Source organism: Juglans regia, chromosome 14 (genome assembly GCF_001411555.2).
Source record: "Juglans regia cultivar Chandler chromosome 14, Walnut 2.0, whole genome shotgun sequence".
In the NCBI taxonomy this organism is placed as follows: domain Eukaryota; kingdom Viridiplantae; phylum Streptophyta; class Magnoliopsida; order Fagales; family Juglandaceae; genus Juglans; species Juglans regia.
The window spans coordinates 851,082-870,905 of record NC_049914.1 but is presented as its reverse complement, the minus strand read 5'-3'; the positions used below and the strand labels follow the sequence as shown (position 1 = coordinate 870,905).

The following is a 19,824-nucleotide window of genomic DNA, read 5'->3' as shown; positions in this document are numbered from 1 at the left end:
ACAACCTTCTTTGCCTCCTTATTGTTCTTCCTTTAAAAATAAGACATCAAATTTGTCTTTCACCAATGCTTTTTGCTTCAACTAGCAATAAAAGTAGCCTAATTGATGAGTAGTATGCTTATAGATATCGAGAGTCAAAGCGTACAAGAAGGTTAGAAAAATGGCACTGAAAAACATACAAAGGAAGTTAATATCATTACTTGGAGAAGCTTTTAAAATTCAATTACCTTTGGTTTTGAATTTTTTTCAGCACGTAAACAGAGCATGAGCAAGAATAGTTGTAACCCAAAAAGAACCGCAATGAGCAAAAGCTCTTGATTTGAAGAAAAAGCCAGCCTTCAAAACCTCTACGAATCAAACACCTCGCAAAACTTTCTTTTTTCTCTTTAAGATTTTTTCTCGTTCTTGGGCCATGAATTTACATTCTAGTTCTGTGCGTTTCGAAGAATGAGAAGCAAACATTAACCAGCCCATGTCCATACTTCACGGCACGAGGAAAAGATGAAAGATGTTGCTTATGCTCAATCTAAATAAAACAACAATAATGCCGGGGAAAATACACCCCATGAAAAACGGATGTCGTGAACACTCTAACATTGCTACTTTTATTTTGTCCCATTTTTTTGCTATAAAAAAAAAATCACTTATTATATTAAATTACTTGAATATACATATTGAGAATTTAATGCAGTTCCAAAAATTCATTCAAGTAGTTTCACCTTATATTACCATCTTTTTACGCTCTATATCTTAAATTTCAAGTAAAAACTCCAAATTATCTAATTTTTCCTTGCTACCATCAATGACTTTGCAATATCATCCTTATTTCAAAATCTTCATTAAGACATTAATAAGCAAGTCATGTCCTAATACTTATCATCAAGAATGTTGTCTGTCTCTCTCAAAAAAATAAAAAGAATGTTGTCTTAGTTTCAATTATACTTATTTAAGCCATAAAAACATAAACTAAGAAGTTTCAACACAATCACATGTATATTTCATTTTAGTAACTTTGCCCAGTTATTTAATAACTCTTGTAAAATTGTTTGAAGCATTTTCAACAGGATGATAAGTAGAATTTTTTTTAAAAGAAAATAATGGATAGTATTAGATCTATTAAATTATTATTATTTTAATCCAGACCTATAAATTTTTTTTTTTAAGCTATCTATAAAATTATTTAAATGTGCAATATTTGGGGTAATTAAATATGACAAAATTTAGACTAAAGTTTAAGATCGCTTCGCAAGAAACCGTCAAATGTGGCTTATGAGTTATATATATCTCATTGTCTCGCCTTGTTTCCTCGAGTCCTTTTCTTCCAAGAACCGGCCCACGCGCAGATCTTTGGGTCATCTCTCATTTCACGTAAACCCAAATGGTCAAGCCAGACTCTGAACTGAGAATTCTCTCATTTGTTGGGCACCCAGTTTGTGTTTCTCGAGCAATGTGTGACGTCTTTAAGCAAAGGCACGAGGGAACAAAACCGCGTTGAAGACTCCGCCGACAGTATAATTCGTTTTCGCCTTCCCTTTCTTTACACTATGCTCTTTGGTTTAACGCTTTATTGCTATCTGGTTTGGTAAGGCGGACGGCCAAACCTGTAGGCGTAGCTTTTAAGGTTTTGGGGTTTCATGTCTGTATAGACATCGGTGATTGAATAGGGAAGTGTAAACCCGTGTTATAAAACCGTATTCTTTCATGTTCTGAATTGGTTCTATTGGGTCACTAGTGGCTGCAAATTCAAAGCCAGGAATTGGTTTTGAATTTGGTGAAAAACCCACCAATTAAATCCGTATTATAACAGTTTGTGGTGAGATAGATAATTTTTTAATTTCAATTAGAGTGGTCAATCGGGTGCAAAATCCATATAACAAACCGGATATTTTCATTTAGAATTAGAGGTTTGGAGTCTGGAAAACTAAATTTGCAGCTTGAAATAAATTCATCAGAAAGGTTGTCTATACGTGAGAATTTGGTGTTATTTCTCTCAAGCATTTGTCTTTGAATACTTTTAGCGAGTGTAATTGGACGGGAATATGGCTGGATTCTCAGAAGTAATGAACCATAAGGATTCGAATGGGTCAATTGTGAATTCCAATGGTGCTTTAGAAGAGAAGGTCGATGAGCTTCGTCACCTTATGGGTAAAGCTGAGAGTGATCCGCTGAGGATAGTTGGTGTTGGGGCTGGTGCATGGGGTAGTGTTTTTGCAGCTATGTTGCAAGACAGTTATGGTCATTTAAGAGACAAGGTTCAGATTAGGATCTGGAGAAGACCTGGAAGATCTGTCGACAGAGCCACAGCCGAACACCTATTTGAAGTGATCAATTCGAGGGAGGAAGTGTTGAGGAGACTAATTAGGCGGTGCGCATACCTGAAGTATGTAGAGGCAAGATTAGGTGATCGAACACTTCATGCTGATGAGATTTTGAAAGACGGGTTTTGCCTGAATATGATCGATACCCCTCTCTGCCCTTTGAAGGTTGTCACTAACTTGCAGGAAGCTGTGTGGGATGCCGATATTGTGGTGAATGGCTTACCATCAACAGAGACCCGTGAGGTATTTGAAGAAATTAGTAGGTATTGGAAAGAGAGAATTACACCACCGGTCATAATTTCTTTGGCAAAGGGTGTAGAGGCTGAATTGGAGCCCGAACCACGCATTGTAACTCCCACTCAAATGATCAATCGAGCTAGTAAGATTCCTGTTTTCTAGAATATTATTCTTTCATTTTTGGGCCAAACATGCAACTATGACCTTTGGTTGTAATTTAATGCTAAAACTTTCAACAAGTAAAAGACAATAAACTAGATGGCTGAAAGTGTTGGTTCTTCAAAATTTCCTGATAAAAACATTCCTGCACAGAAGGTGGCAGGCTTCATGAAATTTACTGCTTCCCTTTTCTGAAAATGTCCTTTTTGGATTTGTACTAGTTTAGCTCTTAGTTTGCATTCCTTGCTTTAGATTGGAGTTTGCTTCAAATTTTTAAGAATTTCTGAGGAACACTTAAGTAGTTGAATTTTTTTTTTTTTTAGATAAGTAATAACTTTATTAAGCACAATGTAATAGGCAAAGCCCGAGTACACAGGAAGTATACACAAGAAACACCTAATACATTCTAGAACTTAAAAAAACGAAGACAAGAACGAGTTTACAGCCCCACCCTTCAGTACAATAGCAGAGAACCAGCTAAGTAGAGTACTTATAAAAAACTTCCAAAATGCATCTCTATTGCGTTCCTGATCATTAAAGCACCTCTCATTTCTCTCCAACCAAATACACCACATAATACACAAAGGCATCATTTTCCAAACAGCTGCCACTTGGGAACAAGTATGCATTTGAAAGTTGGTCCAGAATGTTAGGAAGTCAACCACTGCTTCTGGCATAACCCAGCACAGCCCAACCCTTCCAAATACACCATCCCATAGCACTTTAGCCATTTCACAATGAAGTAGTAGGTGGTTCACTGATTCCGCTTCTTTTTTGCACATAAAGCAACAATCCACAACAATCATTCCGCTCTTCCTCAAGTTATCAATAGTCTGGATATTCCCTATTGCTGCTGTCCATACAAAAAAAGCCACCCTTGACGGAACATGAGCCTTCCAAATCCTCTTCCAAGGAAAGCCAATATGGTGCTGATTTAGTATCACCTTATAAAAAGACCGAACTGTAAATTTTTTAGAGGCTGTTTGACTCCAACAAAGTTGGTCCCTGCCCCGTCTTCTTAACTCCACTGAATACAACTGTCTAAAAAAATCAGTAACCTCCTCTACTTTCCAATCCTGGACAGATCTGGAGAAGCCTACATCCCAAAGCACCACTCCATTGGAAGATACCATCACCTTGGAAACTGAAACTTGCTTATTAGTCGCCAACCTGAAAACAACCGGAAATGCTCGATACAATTCAATATCCCCACACCAAACATCAGACCAAAATCTGATTTTTGAACCATCACCAACCGAGAAGTTAACTTGTTTCAGGAAGCGACCCCAACCTTTCCTAATAAACTTCCATAGACTCACTCCATACGAATCCCTGCTCTCCATGGTACACCATCCTCCCCAATCACTACCATACTTCCGATCAATCACCCACAGACCTTATGAAAATTTGAGTCAGATTTCTACTTTCCCATTTTCTGTTACAACTCTTTTTTGTCTTCTTGAAGTTTTCTCCCCATAATAGCACACAGACTTCTTTCACACTTTCTCTGATTATACCCTTATGTTTGCAGTGGAGACAAATTTATAAATGTCCTTATTCTTCATTTCACGTCCTTCCTTGGAATTTGTGTAAATTCCTTCTGCAATTCAATTCCATTTTACTGTTCTATTTTCCCTTATATAATTGGAATTGGCTTCCTGCTTGTGTCTCTCATGCTGTTAGTGACTCCTCTTTTTCTACGAACCATTCTTGTGGTTCATGGAAAATATTAACCTATAACTGGTTCAAAAGTAACAAAAAAGAAGACAAGACTCTGCCATGTCAAGGAAAATAAGTTGTTCTCTTAATATTGCAGCTTTTTTTCTCACTAAACTGTGAATTTGATATTATGGCTTGCAGCTGGTGTTCCCATGGAGAACATTCTTTATCTTGGAGGACCTAATATAGCATCTGAGATATATAACAAGGAATATGCTAATGCTCGAATATGTGGAGCTGAAAAGTGGAGAAGACCATTGGCAAAGTTTCTGAGGCAGCCCCACTTCGTAGTGTGGGACAATGGTGATCTTGTTACTCATGAAGTTATGGGAGGCTTAAAGAATGTCTATGCCATTGGAGCTGGTAAGATTCACTTTCTTAATGGTACTTGGACAATGAGAAACAAGTCAAATAATTGTATTTATCAGGAGCCACGGCCACTGATCTTTCTTCACGTGGGTTAATATATTCTTCTTAATGGTACTTGGACAATGAGAAACAAGTCAAATAATTGTATTTATCAGGAGCCACGGCCAATGATCTTTCTTCATGTGTGTTAATATATTCAAGTTTTCGTGTTTAAATATTTAGATAAAAACGTATTCTCTTTTTTGGGTAAGTTTCAAAATTGGTGTAATATAAATTTTACAACCTCTGGTTTGGATTCAACAGGAATGGTAGCAGCTCTAACCAACGAGAGTGCCACCAGCAAATCGGTATACTTCGCTCACTGTACATCGGAAATGATATTTATGACCCATCTCTTGGCAGAAGAACCAGAGAAACTTGCTGGGCCTTTGTTGGCTGATACTTATGTGACACTGCTGAAAGGTCGTAATGCATGGTATGGACAAAAGTTGGCTAAGGGGGAATTAAGCCTCGAAATGGGTGATAGCATCCAGGGCAAAGGGATGATTCAGGTGTCCATCTTGATTAATTTCAATGCTTTGTGTCTGCATTATTTTTTTTCTCTCTCTAATTTGTGGGTAATTGAATCAACTTTTGATATGTCATTAATGTCATGAGAAAAATCATACTTTTTGCCTTCATTTTGAAGTACTTATGTCCAAACCTGCATTAATATACGATGCACAAGCTCCAATAAGTATCCCAGGTTATTAGGGGCCTTTTAACTTTGGAAAGGGATGATCTTTCTTACTTCATATGTAAATGAACTTGTTTTTGGATGGTGTTGAGAGTTGTATATTTTCCATTTCTCTTCTGTACGGAGTGTTGCTCCCGCGTTATTGGGGGTCACTATATGAAAGTTTCTGTTTGTTTAAAAAAACAAAAAGCGTCTAGTCTAAGGTTTATTTACTGCCAGTGACAGGTGAATAGTCCATCCCTACTTTTTCTTGTCATTAGTAACTACTTGCTTCGTTCCCTTAATTTAGGGTGTAGGTGATATGTTTTGCTCATTGCTTGACCTTCCTTCACTCTCCTACACCTTGCCACAACAATATACTGCTTTGTATTGCAGGGGGTCTCTGCTGTTAAAGCATTTTATGAGCTGCTCTGTCAGTCGAGCTTAAGTGTGCTGCATCCTGAAGAAAATAAGCCTGTTGCTCCAGTTGAGCTTTGCCCAATCCTAAAGATGTTGTATAAAATACTGATAACCAGGTATTCAACTCTCTCTTTCTGCTCTCGTAAACACGTGCAATTAGGATTGATCATCAGTTGATAAAATCTGGCTACACGCAAGTGAAATATGATGCATCTCTTTCATTCAAATTTTCAGGGAGTGTTTATGTCAAGCCATTCTGCAAGCATTAAGGGACGAGACAATGAATGATCCCCGTGACCGTATCGAGATCGCACAAACCCATGTTTTTTACAGGCCGTCTCTTCTTGGTTATCAGCCTTGATAACAAGTTGCTAATCTCCTTACTGCTCTTGAGCAGCGGCATGTAATTTTGTCACCCCTGACCCTCAAGCGATGTAAATGTAGGCAAGGTGGTTGGTGTGATTGCTTCTATAGCCTTGTTTGTAATCAGGGTGGGTAAGGGGTGTCATATATATATATATATATATATATATATATATATATATATTTCGTTGGTTACTTTATGTTGTTTCAATTCCATTCCTTCAATTTTTGGGCTATTATTGTAGTTTGTACCAATAAAGAGTGAATGAATAAGGATTGATTTCGTTATCTTCGTTAATGTTAATTGTAAAGTCATATTACAGAAGTGCATGCCATAAGAGGGAGAATTCAAAAGCACTTTGTATCTCATCATGGGACTATTACATCTTTTGGAATTTAAATAACATCGTTTTATAAAAATACTCTCGATTTAAACATAATTGTACTGTACTCTTTTTTAATCTCTAGTCGTTATATTAATACGTGCGGCTGAAAATGATAAAATTTTAAAAATCAGCTTTCAATATAATAGATGAAAGTAGCATTACTCTTAATTTAATTAATGAGATAAATTATCTAATAAAAATAGTAGTAAAGAGTTAAAATTCACATTAGGCAACTTCGTGGGAACTTAGGAGTTGGGCACAACCAAAGCGACGTCGCTTTTGTGAGGACAGTGCGTTCGTTACTTTTTATAGTAGAGAGGAAAGAGGAAGTTACGAGGGAGCAAGGGAGCGATAGAGATGTCTCTGGTAGACTACGGTTCTTCATCAGACGACGACGTTTCAGGCGCCGAAGAAGAAGAACCCCGTGACGAACCAGAACAAGGCCCAAAGGACATTCCCCACCGTCCTGTTCTTCCTCATAACCGGTAATTTCTCATTTTCTGAGAATTGTACAAAAGCTCTAATTAAATTTATAATATTTAGTTCATAAACTTTTTCTCGTTTTATTTTAGGGTTTTATATCTCCAAATTTCCCCATTGACTTGTTTCTCGGTTTCATGCAATTGATTGTCTTAAGTTTCATAGTTTGATTTACTAATCTGAGCAATCTTCACTTAAAAAGCAAGGCTTTTCCTTTTTTCGGGTGTTCTGGTCTGTCTGTTCGTGAGAATCTTCTTTTAGAGGTATGTTTGTTGGGGAGAGAAGGTAAGAAAAGGAATGCAAGATCTTGAAATCTTTCTCTCTCTTTTTTTTTTTTTTTTCTTTTTCTTTGTTCCTCTCCATTTGTGGGATCTGCTGTTGGAATATTCACTTTGATCGAGTCCTGGTGTAGTAACAACAAAAGCGAGTGTTTGATATGGCATTGATATTGTTGGGTTCCAATCCGTTTGCATTTCCATACTCTTCCCATTGCCTGCGTCACAATACCGTTTTGGATGTTTTAAGTTTTTTAAGCAAACGGGTTCAAACCCAATTGTTTATGGTGTTCTGTGGTTTAACGGCTTCCAATAATTTGTCTGCATCCAGGGTATCAGAAACACCATCAAATCAGCAAGCAGACAGTAGTGCTGCGCACTCATCAGAGCCTTCTATTGAGAGACTTCCTGATGCTTCCCTTCTCTTGAACTTGCCTGCGATTGCATCTGGTCTGATGAGTAGTAGTGATCACTCCTCTCGAGTTGCTGCCGCTATGGCCGAAAATGTATCACGCAAGAGAGACTCGAAGGATTCAACTTTGACTTCCTCTCTTCCCCGAAGTAAGGTTCCTAGAGGGACCCTGCGCCATTCCAGGAATGTTCCAGATACTGTTGGTGGCGTGTTAGTCCCACCCCAGCTAAATGGAAGGTCAGCTGTAATGTCTTGAAATATTCATCACTGACCTTGCAACATATTGGTTTCTTTCTTTTTGTTGCTCTATTGAATGAATTCTAATATCACCATGGGTCATTCGATAGTAATTTTTCTTTTTGCGAGTAACTCTAAACTTAAACCTGCCAAAACTCTTGAAAAATAATGCATTAATTCAATCCGGACCGGGGGTATTGCCACTATGAGTCTTCCCCAGTCATCAAAATGCTGTTAGGTCAAACCCTTTTGTTTAGCTTGTGGTTCTAAAATCACAAGATTACTGCTTAAAATCAGTAGCATCCCTCTTTCTGAACAGTAGGATTTGGAACCATGGTGTTCACCACACTGGTGGCTGTGATTACAATTGTTCAAAAATTAGCATATTATTGATACAATAGATTGGAGACAGCCAGTAGCAACTTTCAGTCCAATCAAGCATGTGGATCATTCCATAATATAACCATATATTGAACTGGCATTGGTTCTACTGAGGTAATGTTTGGCACAAGCTCTATGAGTAAATAACCGAAGCATGTGCTCCCCTGTATGGTAGCCAATCCTTTACTATACAAAACCTGGCTCTAAGTCTTAGTGGAAGCAGTTGACAATAGTTTTCCACCTGATCCCCACCCCGTCACTTGGTTAGACCAGATTCTTAATAAGCATAACAAGGAGATAATCAACAAGTCCTTAAATTTTGATGGGCTTTATAATTTCATGGATAGTAGTAGAATCTAAAGGGAGGTTGACTTGCTTCATCCCAAAGATATAATTGACTCATACTTTTTTTTTAAGTCTCTTGAATCATAATGAAATTACCTGAAGTAAGAGAGTTTAATGATGTTTTAAATTATTTATTTATGTATACACTGTTTTAATGTGGTATAGATGCGTGCTTTAGAGTAATGTAAAGACTTTGGAGTTTTTGTGTGTATTTTTTTTTTTTAATTCAAAAGTAATAATATCCAGAAATTTTAATTGCGATGTTTACTCTTTGGCTTGATGGTTACAGGGTTTAATAGGGCATGTGATGTACTCATTTAAAAAAAATAATTAGATCAAGGATTATGTTTTGTTGTATAGCATCAAAGGGCCCAGAAGTCAGTATTCAATGGATATACTACTTTTGCAATATTCTTTTACAGTGTAGCTTAAAGTAGGCCGTTATTCAATTCTAATTGAGAAAAAGAAATTGCTTGTGTAAGAGACGGTTAGTTATACTAGACTGGTGTTGCTTGTGTAAGAGATCAGGTGAGACAGTGGATCATCTATTGTTACATTGCGAGATAACGAGAGCCTTGTGGGTGGAAGTTTTCAGTCGAGTAGAGTTACCCTTCGTGATGCCAGAAACTGTGGTTGATCTGTTGGCCAGTTGGACACTTCCGAGAGGAGTTCAACAAATTAAGGAGGTGTGGAAAATGATCCCGATCTGTATCATGTGGTGTATTTGGCAAGAGCGCAATGATCGGACTTTTGAAAACAAGGAGCGGTCGCCGGGGGAACTTAGAGCTTTACTTTTCCGTACTTTAATGTTATGGGCCATTGCTATAGATTTTAATGGCCTGAATGTACATGACTTTTTAGCTTCCCTTTCGTTGACCTAGATAGGTTTTATCTCCTGTATCTATCTTGTGTACTTGGGTTTTTGCCTATCTCTATTTATAATATTATCGATTACTTATCAAAAAAAAAAAAAAAAAGAAATTGCTTAATGTTATTGATTTTGATTTTTTCAGGAGCAACGTTGTCACAGAAGATATAGGGAAGCTTTTTGTCAGAAAGCATGCTGAGCCCTCATCTCAGTAGAGGATCTTCAAATCGGAGGTAGTTGACACTGTTGTAGGGATAATGTCACTGTTCAAACATATGGTTTTTTTGAAGATTTTGCATTTCTAGAATGTAATACTCCCTAAAATTGTGTTTATACCCTTAGGTTGTTATAAGCTCTTGCTGGATGAACTGTTGCAGATAGTTCTTATGGTGTCAAGTAATTGTTAAGTCATTTTGAGCCCATGGGTAGAATTTTTTTTTTGGACGCCCCTGCCCCATATAAGATGGACAAATCTAGAGGCATTGAGTGAACTGCTGCAAACAGTCCTTTTCTTTTTCCCCAAAAGAAATTAGCCATAGTCTCTCTTCTTCTTCTGTTTTAATTTTTGGTCTTGGGTCCATAAGAAGCATTTTACCATTCTAGAAACCTAGCACTCAAATGATCTTCTCTTTAGTTTCAGGACCCGAATATAGATATAGAACTCCTGCTGTTGAATACCATGAATTTATGAAATTGGAGTACTGTTCTCTTTTTTAAAAGAATAAAAAAAAATCACCATGAATTTGTTACAAACAAAATCTGCCGAAAGTCAAAAACAAAGTTGCAAATCAACCCTGTAGTTTCCCACTCCAAATTACATTTCTAGACGGACTCTTTAAGGAATCGGAGCTGCATATACAACTTAGGTATCATCATGGATTATCATATGAAGCTCCCTTATTAAGGAATATCTATATGTAGTCACAAACATTTGATTTTTCATGCCAGCTCTGGACCGGTAGGAAGTGGTTCATAGCCATCATGATGCTGAGCATTATGCTTGCTTGTTCCCACAGGAATGCTCTTTGTGATGACAGCCACAATTAAACTTGTAGCTCCGATTAAGATGCTGGCTAACCACAATTCCCAGCTTAGTGGCACCGTATCGGCAAAAGTGCCCAAAAACTCGACTATTATGATTTGGAAAGCTACCGTAGAAACCATGACAATCAAGAAAACCCAACTATCAAATATGCCTCGGAAAACATTGGTCTTCTCCATGTCTCGGCTGTTTATCTCGTTGAATACCTAATATATATAATCAAAAAGAAAGAACACGAGTCAGCGTTTGATTAGAAAACACGTTTTCTGAGATCAAAGGCTCCTCCGGCAAGAAGAATCCGACATCAACCCGAAAACCTTCCTTTTTTCTTTGAAAAAGAAGAAGATAGTTCGATCCGACGTAAATACACAGAAACACAGAATGAGCTAAAATGTGCTTCATTAGAAAATAAAAACAAACAAAGCTAAGATACCTGGCAAAACACAAAGGAGTTGAATATGAATGTGTTGAGAATGGAATTGGCATCTGAGCCAGTGAGCTTCAGGAGCCGCTTCCCATCAAATTTTAGAATCAAGAGGACGAAAATTTGATAGATGCTCTGACAGATAATATTCCTCCACATGATCCTAGTGATGAAGTTTACATTCCTCCCAATTGGGGGTCTTCTCATCAGCGCATCATGTGGAGGTTCTGTAGCCAGGGCCAATGCGCCAAGAGTGTCCATGATCAAGTTTACCCAAAGCATTTGTACGGTTGTAAGAGGAGCAGATCCTGAAAGTCAAGTCAAAAGATTATTAGCCATCCGACTGATGAGAAGACCAGCGAGTATTTGAACTTCTAAGAGATAAGCACCATTGATGAACACACCTAAGATACATGCACAGATAAAGTTGAGCATGAGAGCAACAACATTTACTGTTAACTGGAATTGTACAAACTTCTGAATGTTGATATAAACTGAACGACCCCATCTGGCTACGTTCACTATAGTGGTAAAGTTATCATCCATTATGATAACATCTGCATTTTCTTTAGCTACCTGCAACAATCCGATGTAGCAGAAGACTCTCAGCTGATCATTATTATAGCTAGTAACTGGTAAAGAGTGCGTGTACTTTCTTATGATGTCTGGATACTCCAAGTGATTAGTGTTCTCTTCGGCTAATTGGATAAAAGCTAGAATTCACGAAAAGAAAATTTCAAAATGAAAAGCATGGGCCATATGCAAAGTGGCCAGAGGTGAATTTGTCTTTTACTCTTCTATCTAATCAATAAATTGAAATCCAAGATCCTCAAGATCAAACATTAGATAACAGTTTCACTTGCAAGGCAGTTTCTATCAGCAATCAGTAAACATTTCATTAAAACAAACAACCAAAATAAGGTAACTGATCTAAACAAACTTAAGAAACAATTGCTGCAGATGATATGACATGTCTGTAACGAACCTCGGTTCCTGCAATACCCATAGCAAGTCCAATATCTGCCTCATGCAACGCAGGAGCATCATTGGTCCCATCACCAGTCACAGAGACGACTTCTTTAAATACATTCCTTAACTGGGTTACTAGGTTGTGCTTGTCCAAAGGCAGCGATCGAGCCATTACCTACACATATAAATATAAGCAATGTTATAAGCTTCTGCAACTTAGCATTTAAGAAAATTACACTAAGCAATCGTGAAACCTGTAGTTTTGGGATTAATTCCTTCATCTCCTGTGGGCTCTTATTGCGGAAATCTGTCCCTTCTATTGCCAGTCCATCTTCTGTCAAGATACCACATTCTTTTGCTATGGCTTTAGCAGTATTAATATTGTCACCTGTGACCATCCGCACGGTAATCCCAGCTGCTAAACAAGTCTCAACCGCTTCCTTTACCCCAGGACGGACAGGATCCTTAATTCCAACAACAGCTATTAATGTATATCCATTATCAGGTATACTATCCACGTTGGAAGCGCCTTCTATATCCTTGAAGGCCAAGCATAGAGTTCTTAGAGCTTCACAAGCGAAACCATTTATGACATCTGTGATGCCCTTTTTCTGTTCTTTAGAGAGTTGGGTGGTTTCCCCATCAGCTTTAACAATCTTGTCACACGTTTCTAAGATTATTTCTGATGCACCTTTGCAGAATGCTCGAAACCCGCCACCGTCAGGAAGAGCCACAAGCACAGACATCTTCTTTTTTATTGAATTGAAAGGTTCAACCCTCACTATCTTGTAATCCTCACGAAACGTATTTATATCGCCTCCCAGAAGCAAGCCAAATTCTATTAGTGCCGTCTCTGTTGGAGTGCCTACGATGTTTTTCTTTGAGTCTTTCCCTTTGACTATTTCCGAGCTAGTATTCTGAAATATTGACTGCAGGAGGAAGTAAAAAACTCTCTCAGATATTAAGGTCTTCAGCGCATCCTTATTGTCTCTACTATTTATTTCCACAGATTTTTCGCATATCCATATTTTATTCACCACCATATGATTTGTTGTCAATGTTCCAGTTTTGTCTGTGCAAATACAGCTAGCAGAACCCATTGTCTCACACGCAGAGAGATGCCTCACAAGTGCCTTATCACTCATGAGTTTTTTCATTGCAAAGGCAAGACTTAGTGTCACTGCAAGAGGTAGTCCCTCAGGAACTGCAACAACTAGTATAGTCACTGAAATAGCAAAGTAATTTAGAAGTTTGAGTGCATCACTGGCAGACCAGTCAGTGATCTTATTGTGTATTGATTTTTCCACTAAAAATCTTGAGGTCAAAACTAAAAAGGTCAGCACTGCAACAACAAGACCTATCTTTCCAATAATGGTTGCTACTCCATTAAGCTTTACCTGAAGTGGTGTCTCATCTTCTCCCCCTTCACTCAGAGTAACCATCAATTTTCCCCATTCAGTCCTCATACCAACTGATGTCACTAACATTTTACCAGACCCATCTTGAACCTTGGTGCCTGACAGAAGAAAAGGCCACTCTTGGTGGACATCTACTGGCTCACTCTCACCTGACAAACTCGATTCATCGATCGATAAGCTGTAGCCGGAGATGAACACACCATCTGCGGGAACTTGATCTCCAATGGATAGATGAACAACATCTCCAACCACTAAATCATAGATGGAGACCTTCTGCCTGTATCCATCTCTGGTGACTTGAACAATTATGTTTTTCTTCTCCTTATCCAGATCCTTAAATTGCAAAGATTGATTGTAGTCACTGACTGCTGTTACTATAACTACTAAGAATATGCAGAGTATTATTCCTAGCCCGTCGTACATACCCTTTGGCCACCCTTCGGTTGCAATGCCAACACCTATAGAAATGGCAGCACAAATAATGAGGATAACTAGAGTAAAGTCTTGTAGGGCTTCCCACACGAACATCCAAAAACTTCTAGAAGGTTTCTCCACATATCTGTTTAAACCATAGATGTTTTGCCTGACAGATATGTCACTTGAATCAACACCATGATCCAAAGACACAGAAAGTTCTCTTGCTAATCCCTGAGCTCCTCCGTGATGCTCCAAACCCTTGGTATCATGGGATCCAACGATGGATGCTAGTTTATCAGGTTCAATCCCAAAACCAGCATCCCTAACCTCTTTGGATAGCTTGTAATGAGATTCCGTCCCAGCTGCATATATGAGGATGAGGATGAAAATATGTCATTTGAGAAAATGAGAGAATTTTGGATGACTCAGAAATTAAGATTTCGATTACATACGTGTATTATCGACAATGCCTCCAAAGAACTGCAATGCTGCTTTATTCACGTATATTGCTATTCGTACTTTTTCCTGGCAACGAGTAGCAAGAGCGTAATGATCAGCGCAAATCAAGGCTATAGCAAATCAACGTAAATCATACGTACAGCCCATAGGATTACGTACGCTGAAAAACTTAAGCTATATGATGCACAGTTCAGAATATGTTCATAACTAGCAGAACAACCCTGATCTTATCGTGCATATCTTATAATGAGCTGGTTTTTTGCGATAATTTACCATGTTAAGAACAGTACCACTGAAGAAACAGAAAATTGGCTGAAAGCACACAAGCAACATTAATGACTGAAAACTCAGAAATTATATATCCTAGCTACTCTGTAGCACTACTTTTCTCATATTCCTGGGATTTAGAATAAAAAGTAAAAACCCCACTCTCAAGTTTCAAGTTTGAGATTAATTAACAAAATTTCCCAAGTATTTGAGCAAACTGTGCTAAGTGACTAATTAAGTACCGTGTTTCATGAGCTTTGAATGATCCCAGTCAATACCTATAAAGTAATTCATCATATATTAAGCAAGGAATTGGAGAAATTGGGTTCGTGGTCGGGGAAAGGAAGATTTCTCAGTAATGTTATAGACGAACTAGTCGTGGTTAAAATTATCAAAGCAAAGAAGAAAATGGAACCCAATACTGAAAAAGTATAAGGGGACCCAACACTACTTAATTATTGCAAGTACTGCAGATTAAGACTTTGAACAAGACATCTTGGTCATGAATCACTTGCTTGTGATCCATTTCATAAGTTAATTTCAAATACCAAATTTTAGAACTTTGAATGTGTGTGTGTGTGTGTGTGATAGTTGATCATTAAAAATTAGTGCCTGCCCGTGAGAAATTATTCCTGGCCAACTGATGTATGTGATGACTTCATTAGGCAAGTTCTATGCACTTGTTTATAAATTATCAAATAAAGAACCGAAAAAACAGAACGTGACAACATTAAAAAAATAAAAAAGAGACATTAATTATGAATGATGTCAAGCGTGTATATATATACCTCTTCCATATCAGTGGGCAGTACCAAATCATCGTATGTATAATTAACAGTCGCATTACTATTACCCGCTTAATTTGGTCAGATCGCGGTTAAGATTTTTTGAAACGATTAATCACCCGTTCTGATATATCTAATTTTCAGAACATACAGTACTGAGAAAGAAGCCGACCAACTATAAGTAAGCTAGCAGTAATTAGGATACACACGGGCATTTCCTCCATATTTCAAAACTGATATAATACACGCACGTTATTCCATATATATAATATATTCTACTAGTAGTTTCAAGACGAATAAAGGCAAATTAACTTGTATATACATCTATATAATATCTTGCATATGAAATATTTAAAAGAATTAATTAATAGCATTGATTGTCAAAGTCAGACTTTCTAGCTAACAGTAACTTAAAGTTTAAACCAAACGAAAAATAAAAAGTTCTAGCAGCCACACCCACATGAGAACCAAAGAAAAAGACGACATGTTTCTGAAAAACGAGTGCATAAGCTGAATTGAGCAGCCTCTATTGAACGAACAACTTATTTACCGCGTACGTACATTGTTAGTAATGGCCGCCCACGAGCCAACCATTTTTGAAGCATATATATGAACACGCCTGCATTAATGAGCGCTCAATATGTGCATGTTTAAAAAAAATTTAGAATTTTTTTAAAGATGTATTGTTGTTTATTGGGTTTTGTTAGATGAGAAATGATATTTACAGCCTTAGTATCCTATATTCTTTTTGAAAAAAAGTTAGTAAATCTGAGATTTACATAAAAATCCTATATATATAAATCTGAGATTTACATAAAATATATATATATATATGACCTTATTTTTTTTCAAATGAAGTATTTGGAATTTACACATCCTAAAACTATTTCTAGCATTACTGTTGTTAGATAAGAAATTTTGAATAAAAAACTTTTATGAAGTATTTTTTGTTCGAAGGTTTGTGATGAAAATGTACAAATATAGTTAAAATTTTAAAAAAAAATGATTAGATGAAAAGTTGTGATATTGAAAGATATTTGAAATAAAGTTGAAACGGTTTTTGTAGGTACCTCCAAGATTCCACATTGTTCGTACAAATCGAACAGAAGATATTGGCCATAGTACAACCTGATCATGGCTTGAAATCCTGATTACCGCATTTCTATGATACCTTATAATTACCTCTCTTTTTTTCTTTTTGACAGTATATTGCTACATTTACCGGAGGTATATAGCTTGAGAATGGGTAGGTTATTTAATTTATTTATTTATTCATTTTTATACTTTTAAATATTTAAAAAAAAAATTATAATATCATTAAAAAAATACTACATTAATCACTAAATAAAAATAAAATAAAAAACTGTATCCGGACCAAGATCATTCTCAGGACCATCCACCTTTCGGCAACCACCTTCCTCACTCGTACACGAACAAAACTCTTTTTTCTTTGGTTGGTTGTCAATGATTTGACTATTCCATAAAATATGATTTCCTTGTTCAAATCAAACCAGCTTTGTTCAACTTCGGTCGACATAGCTGTTTGTTTGAAGAATGGTCAAAAGTCTATCTCTCTCTCGTTGAAAAGAATGAGGCTCATACATCCCAGCAGTATTTTCCTAACAATTAACCAGAAAGAGCATTGCTAGTTCACCGAAATTAAAAGCGCGTTGATTTCGAGGCAAAAGTACATGAAGATTTATTTCCACTCAATTGCAAAGAAAAATTAAAGGGTTTTGCTACATAACTTCCACCACACTTCACACTTTATCCTTTTTTTAATTTTTAAAATTTTTAATATTTTTTTTTGAGTTTATTTTTTAAAAATTATTTTAAATTTCTATTTATTATTCATATAATAAATATTTAATAAAAGAAAAAAATAATAAAAATTAAAAATAATGTGGAGTGTGAAGTGTGGAGTGTGGAGTGTTAGGAGGTTGAGAAGATTTATTCAAAATTAAAAGCCAAGACCCAAAACTGTATACGTACCGGTCCTAAGACCGAAAAGAACTACCCTATCAATTCCAACTGTAACTAGGGGTGGGATGCATATACCCGTCACCCACTCCACCGTCCTGTTCATCTCTACTTGGGTGAGGAGCTCAGCCCTGCTCTGTAAATCCTCCACCCCACTCTCGCATGTCTAAGTTCCTCTCGATTACTTATTCTTTCTCAAACTCTCTCATCTTAGATCCAGACTTCTAAACTCTCTCTCGAACTCTCTCAATCTCTCTCAATCTCGTTTGCTATGGAAGTAGCAGATGCCGCTTAGCTTAAGGAAGCAGAGGAGGGGAGGAGGGGGGAGAGAGGTGGACGGATGGAGGTTCACTTCCACATCCCGTGCAACGGACGGGTTACCCCGCTTCCGCATGGACGGAGGTGAATTACAGAAAAAAAATCCCCACCCCCACCCATGCGAGAGCGGGGGACGGGGAAGGGGTAGCCCTGCCACTTATGAGGTGGGTAGCACCCTTATGTAACAGATTAATTTTCAATATTTGATCAAAATGAAATGTTCGGAATGTAAGTTTTGCATCTTAAACTATCACACGATCCAGAACTCAAATCCCTGCATTGTCCCCGCTCATGATCTAAGACCAGGGCAAACATTTACCCAAGCATTAAGATTATTAATTCAAGCATTAAAAAAGCAGCTTAAACAATCAGAGTATTATACGCTTTTCTTTCATTTTCATGAATTTTTTCTCAGCAACCAAACGGATGGTACGTACGTAACAAATAACAAGCGATATTATTCGTGATCTAAAACATATTGTTTTTTTTTTTCATAAATATGGCTAATACTAAACGAAGCTCAAACAAAATGATCCATGTGTTTCGACCAGAGCTTCTTTTTTTTTTTTTTTTATCAGAGATCGGAGAGAAAAGAGAAATTGAAAACCTGGAGTTTCCTAAGCTTTCTTTCCGCTTCGTCGCGCTTTGCAAGATCGGCAACCAAGCGGAACCTGCGACGAGGATTCTTGACCATGGAGACTGCCGATCTCCATCTCCTAAGGGCTTCACTGGACGGCCTCTTTGATTCCAAGTCGAAATTCTGTCTCAGATACTTCTCCATTTTATTTTCAAACGTACGATAGCTGATTAATATTATTCTCTGTTTCGCTACGTACAATCTGATCAGAACGAAGCTGGCAAAGAAAAAAAACAGAGTAGAAGTAGGTTAAGTTTATGCAAAGAAAGATTCAAAACTCCACCGTGAATGGCGGGAACGAGCAAGAGGGCCGAGAGAGAGAAACAAAGGGCTGTGATGATGGATATATATAGACATAATAAGATTAACATTGACATTCTCAAGACGTGATTTCCATATATAAAAGTCTTCTTTCCCATTTGACGTCTGTACGTGTTAAGTGATATCTGCATTTGTATATATTATACATTCAGCCCCATCATTATAAAAAAAGTTTTATAAATAACAAAATATTTTCAAAATACCAATAAAAAGAACAGTTTGAAACAAAATAAAAGGCTTAATTTAATTGATATCACTTGTGTTTATCAACTTATCCTTAAATTGATATTCTATTGATTCTGTTTACGTTAATGGGTGCCCATATTGTTGTTTTCACCTCTCCGAATCGGATGAATTTATTAAGGAAAATACACTAGTCATAAATAGATTATACAAAAATATCTCACAAACTGATGTGGCATGATGTGCTTCGTCAAATTGTAACGTTACTTAATAATTTGCGATTGTATTCATTGAGTCAATATATATTAATACTCCAAAAATTTAATGTCTTCAGCAATTCCATTTCATATAACTTTACAAATTGATATGAGTTCAAATCATACATGATCTATTTTATAATAAAATTAATTTTATAATCTAATATATCATATCAAATCACGTCAATTTGTATATTTACTTTCATGAGATGATCTCTTTGTGGATAAAATGTTTCTCTTTCATACATATACAATCTAAGAAATTACCTCTGATCAAGACGGTCACGACAAGGCAAAATACAACCTGAGATATACTTTGGAGTTAGCAAAAAGTTAATGATCAAATATTTAAGGTGTATTTGGTTAATGATCATACTATCTCATTACTATTCACAAACTATTTATTATTATTTATTATTTTTTCACTACTATTCACAAATTATCTAAGACTAAGAGACTGAGATCAGTACTTCAACATCAAAATGTAGCCTAGTGTACTAGAGATAATTAAGTTAAGAAGATTTCTATTTGTAAGTCGGTGTGTAAAACACATCCTTCATACTATTGACGTGACAAAACATGATTTGTAAGAAAAGTTTATAATTCAAATCTTGTATAAAATTAAATATTGTTATGTCAACTATATATGTCAAGAGTGTATTA

At 36.7% G+C, this 19,824-nt stretch overlaps 3 protein-coding genes across 3 annotated transcripts; 2 read left to right on the top strand and 1 right to left on the bottom strand.

The window, feature by feature from the left end:
- The first annotated feature begins 1,313 nt into the window (after nt 1-1,313).
- Nucleotides 1,314-6,479, top strand: LOC109010571 (probable glycerol-3-phosphate dehydrogenase [NAD(+)] 1, cytosolic). The gene is made up of 5 exons (XM_018991437.2): nt 1,314-2,697; nt 4,575-4,796; nt 5,106-5,353; nt 5,914-6,053; nt 6,172-6,479. The coding sequence occupies exons 1-5, from the start codon at nt 2,040-2,042 to the stop codon at nt 6,296-6,298; spliced, it is 1,395 nt and encodes a 464-aa protein (XP_018846982.1). The 5' UTR covers nt 1,314-2,039; the 3' UTR covers nt 6,299-6,479.
- A 529-nt stretch (nt 6,480-7,008) lies between these two features.
- On the top strand, nt 7,009-10,095 carry LOC109010573. Its single transcript, XM_018991440.2, has 3 exons — nt 7,009-7,171; nt 7,773-8,090; nt 9,830-10,095. The coding sequence occupies exons 1-3, from the start codon at nt 7,044-7,046 to the stop codon at nt 9,897-9,899; spliced, it is 516 nt and encodes a 171-aa protein (XP_018846985.1). The 5' UTR covers nt 7,009-7,043; the 3' UTR covers nt 9,900-10,095.
- Nucleotides 10,096-10,210: 115 nt separating this feature from the next.
- On the bottom strand, nt 10,211-18,736 carry LOC109010572 (calcium-transporting ATPase 4, plasma membrane-type-like). Its single transcript, XM_018991438.2, has 7 exons — nt 18,371-18,736; nt 14,407-14,479; nt 12,374-14,316; nt 12,136-12,294; nt 11,555-11,726; nt 11,160-11,458; nt 10,211-10,932 (listed from the first exon to the last, which is right to left on the bottom strand). The coding sequence occupies exons 1-7, from the start codon at nt 18,542-18,544 to the stop codon at nt 10,624-10,626; spliced, it is 3,129 nt and encodes a 1,042-aa protein (XP_018846983.1). The 5' UTR covers nt 18,545-18,736; the 3' UTR covers nt 10,211-10,623.
- Nucleotides 18,737-19,824: the final 1,088 nt, after the last annotated feature.

What these genes read in the sequence shown, in the direction of transcription:
- LOC109010571 (XM_018991437.2), top strand. Translation starts at nt 2,040, where the DNA reads ATGGCTGGATTCTCAGAAGTAATGAACCATAAGGATTCGAATGGGTCA. An exon ending in TCAAATGATCAATCGAGCTA is followed by an intron (nt 2,698 to 4,574) that starts GTAAGATTCCTG and finishes TATGGCTTGCAG; the next exon opens with CTGGTGTTCCCATGGAGAAC. An exon ending in AGGGCAAAGGGATGATTCAG is followed by an intron (nt 5,354 to 5,913) that starts GTGTCCATCTTG and finishes TTTGTATTGCAG; the next exon opens with GGGGTCTCTGCTGTTAAAGC.
- LOC109010573 (XM_018991440.2), top strand. Translation starts at nt 7,044, where the DNA reads ATGTCTCTGGTAGACTACGGTTCTTCATCAGACGACGACGTTTCAGGC. An exon ending in CCTGTTCTTCCTCATAACCG is followed by an intron (nt 7,172 to 7,772) that starts GTAATTTCTCAT and finishes GTCTGCATCCAG; the next exon opens with GGTATCAGAAACACCATCAA. An exon ending in CCACCCCAGCTAAATGGAAG is followed by an intron (nt 8,091 to 9,829) that starts GTCAGCTGTAAT and finishes TGATTTTTTCAG; the next exon opens with GAGCAACGTTGTCACAGAAG.
- LOC109010572 (XM_018991438.2), bottom strand. Translation starts at nt 18,544, where the DNA reads ATGGAGAAGTATCTGAGACAGAATTTCGACTTGGAATCAAAGAGGCCG. An exon ending in GAAAGCTTAGGAAACTCCAG is followed by an intron (nt 14,480 to 18,370) that starts GTTTTCAATTTC and finishes ACTCGTTGCCAG; the next exon opens with GAAAAAGTACGAATAGCAAT. An exon ending in ACTCCTTTGTGTTTTGCCAG is followed by an intron (nt 10,933 to 11,159) that starts GTATCTTAGCTT and finishes TATATATATTAG; the next exon opens with GTATTCAACGAGATAAACAG.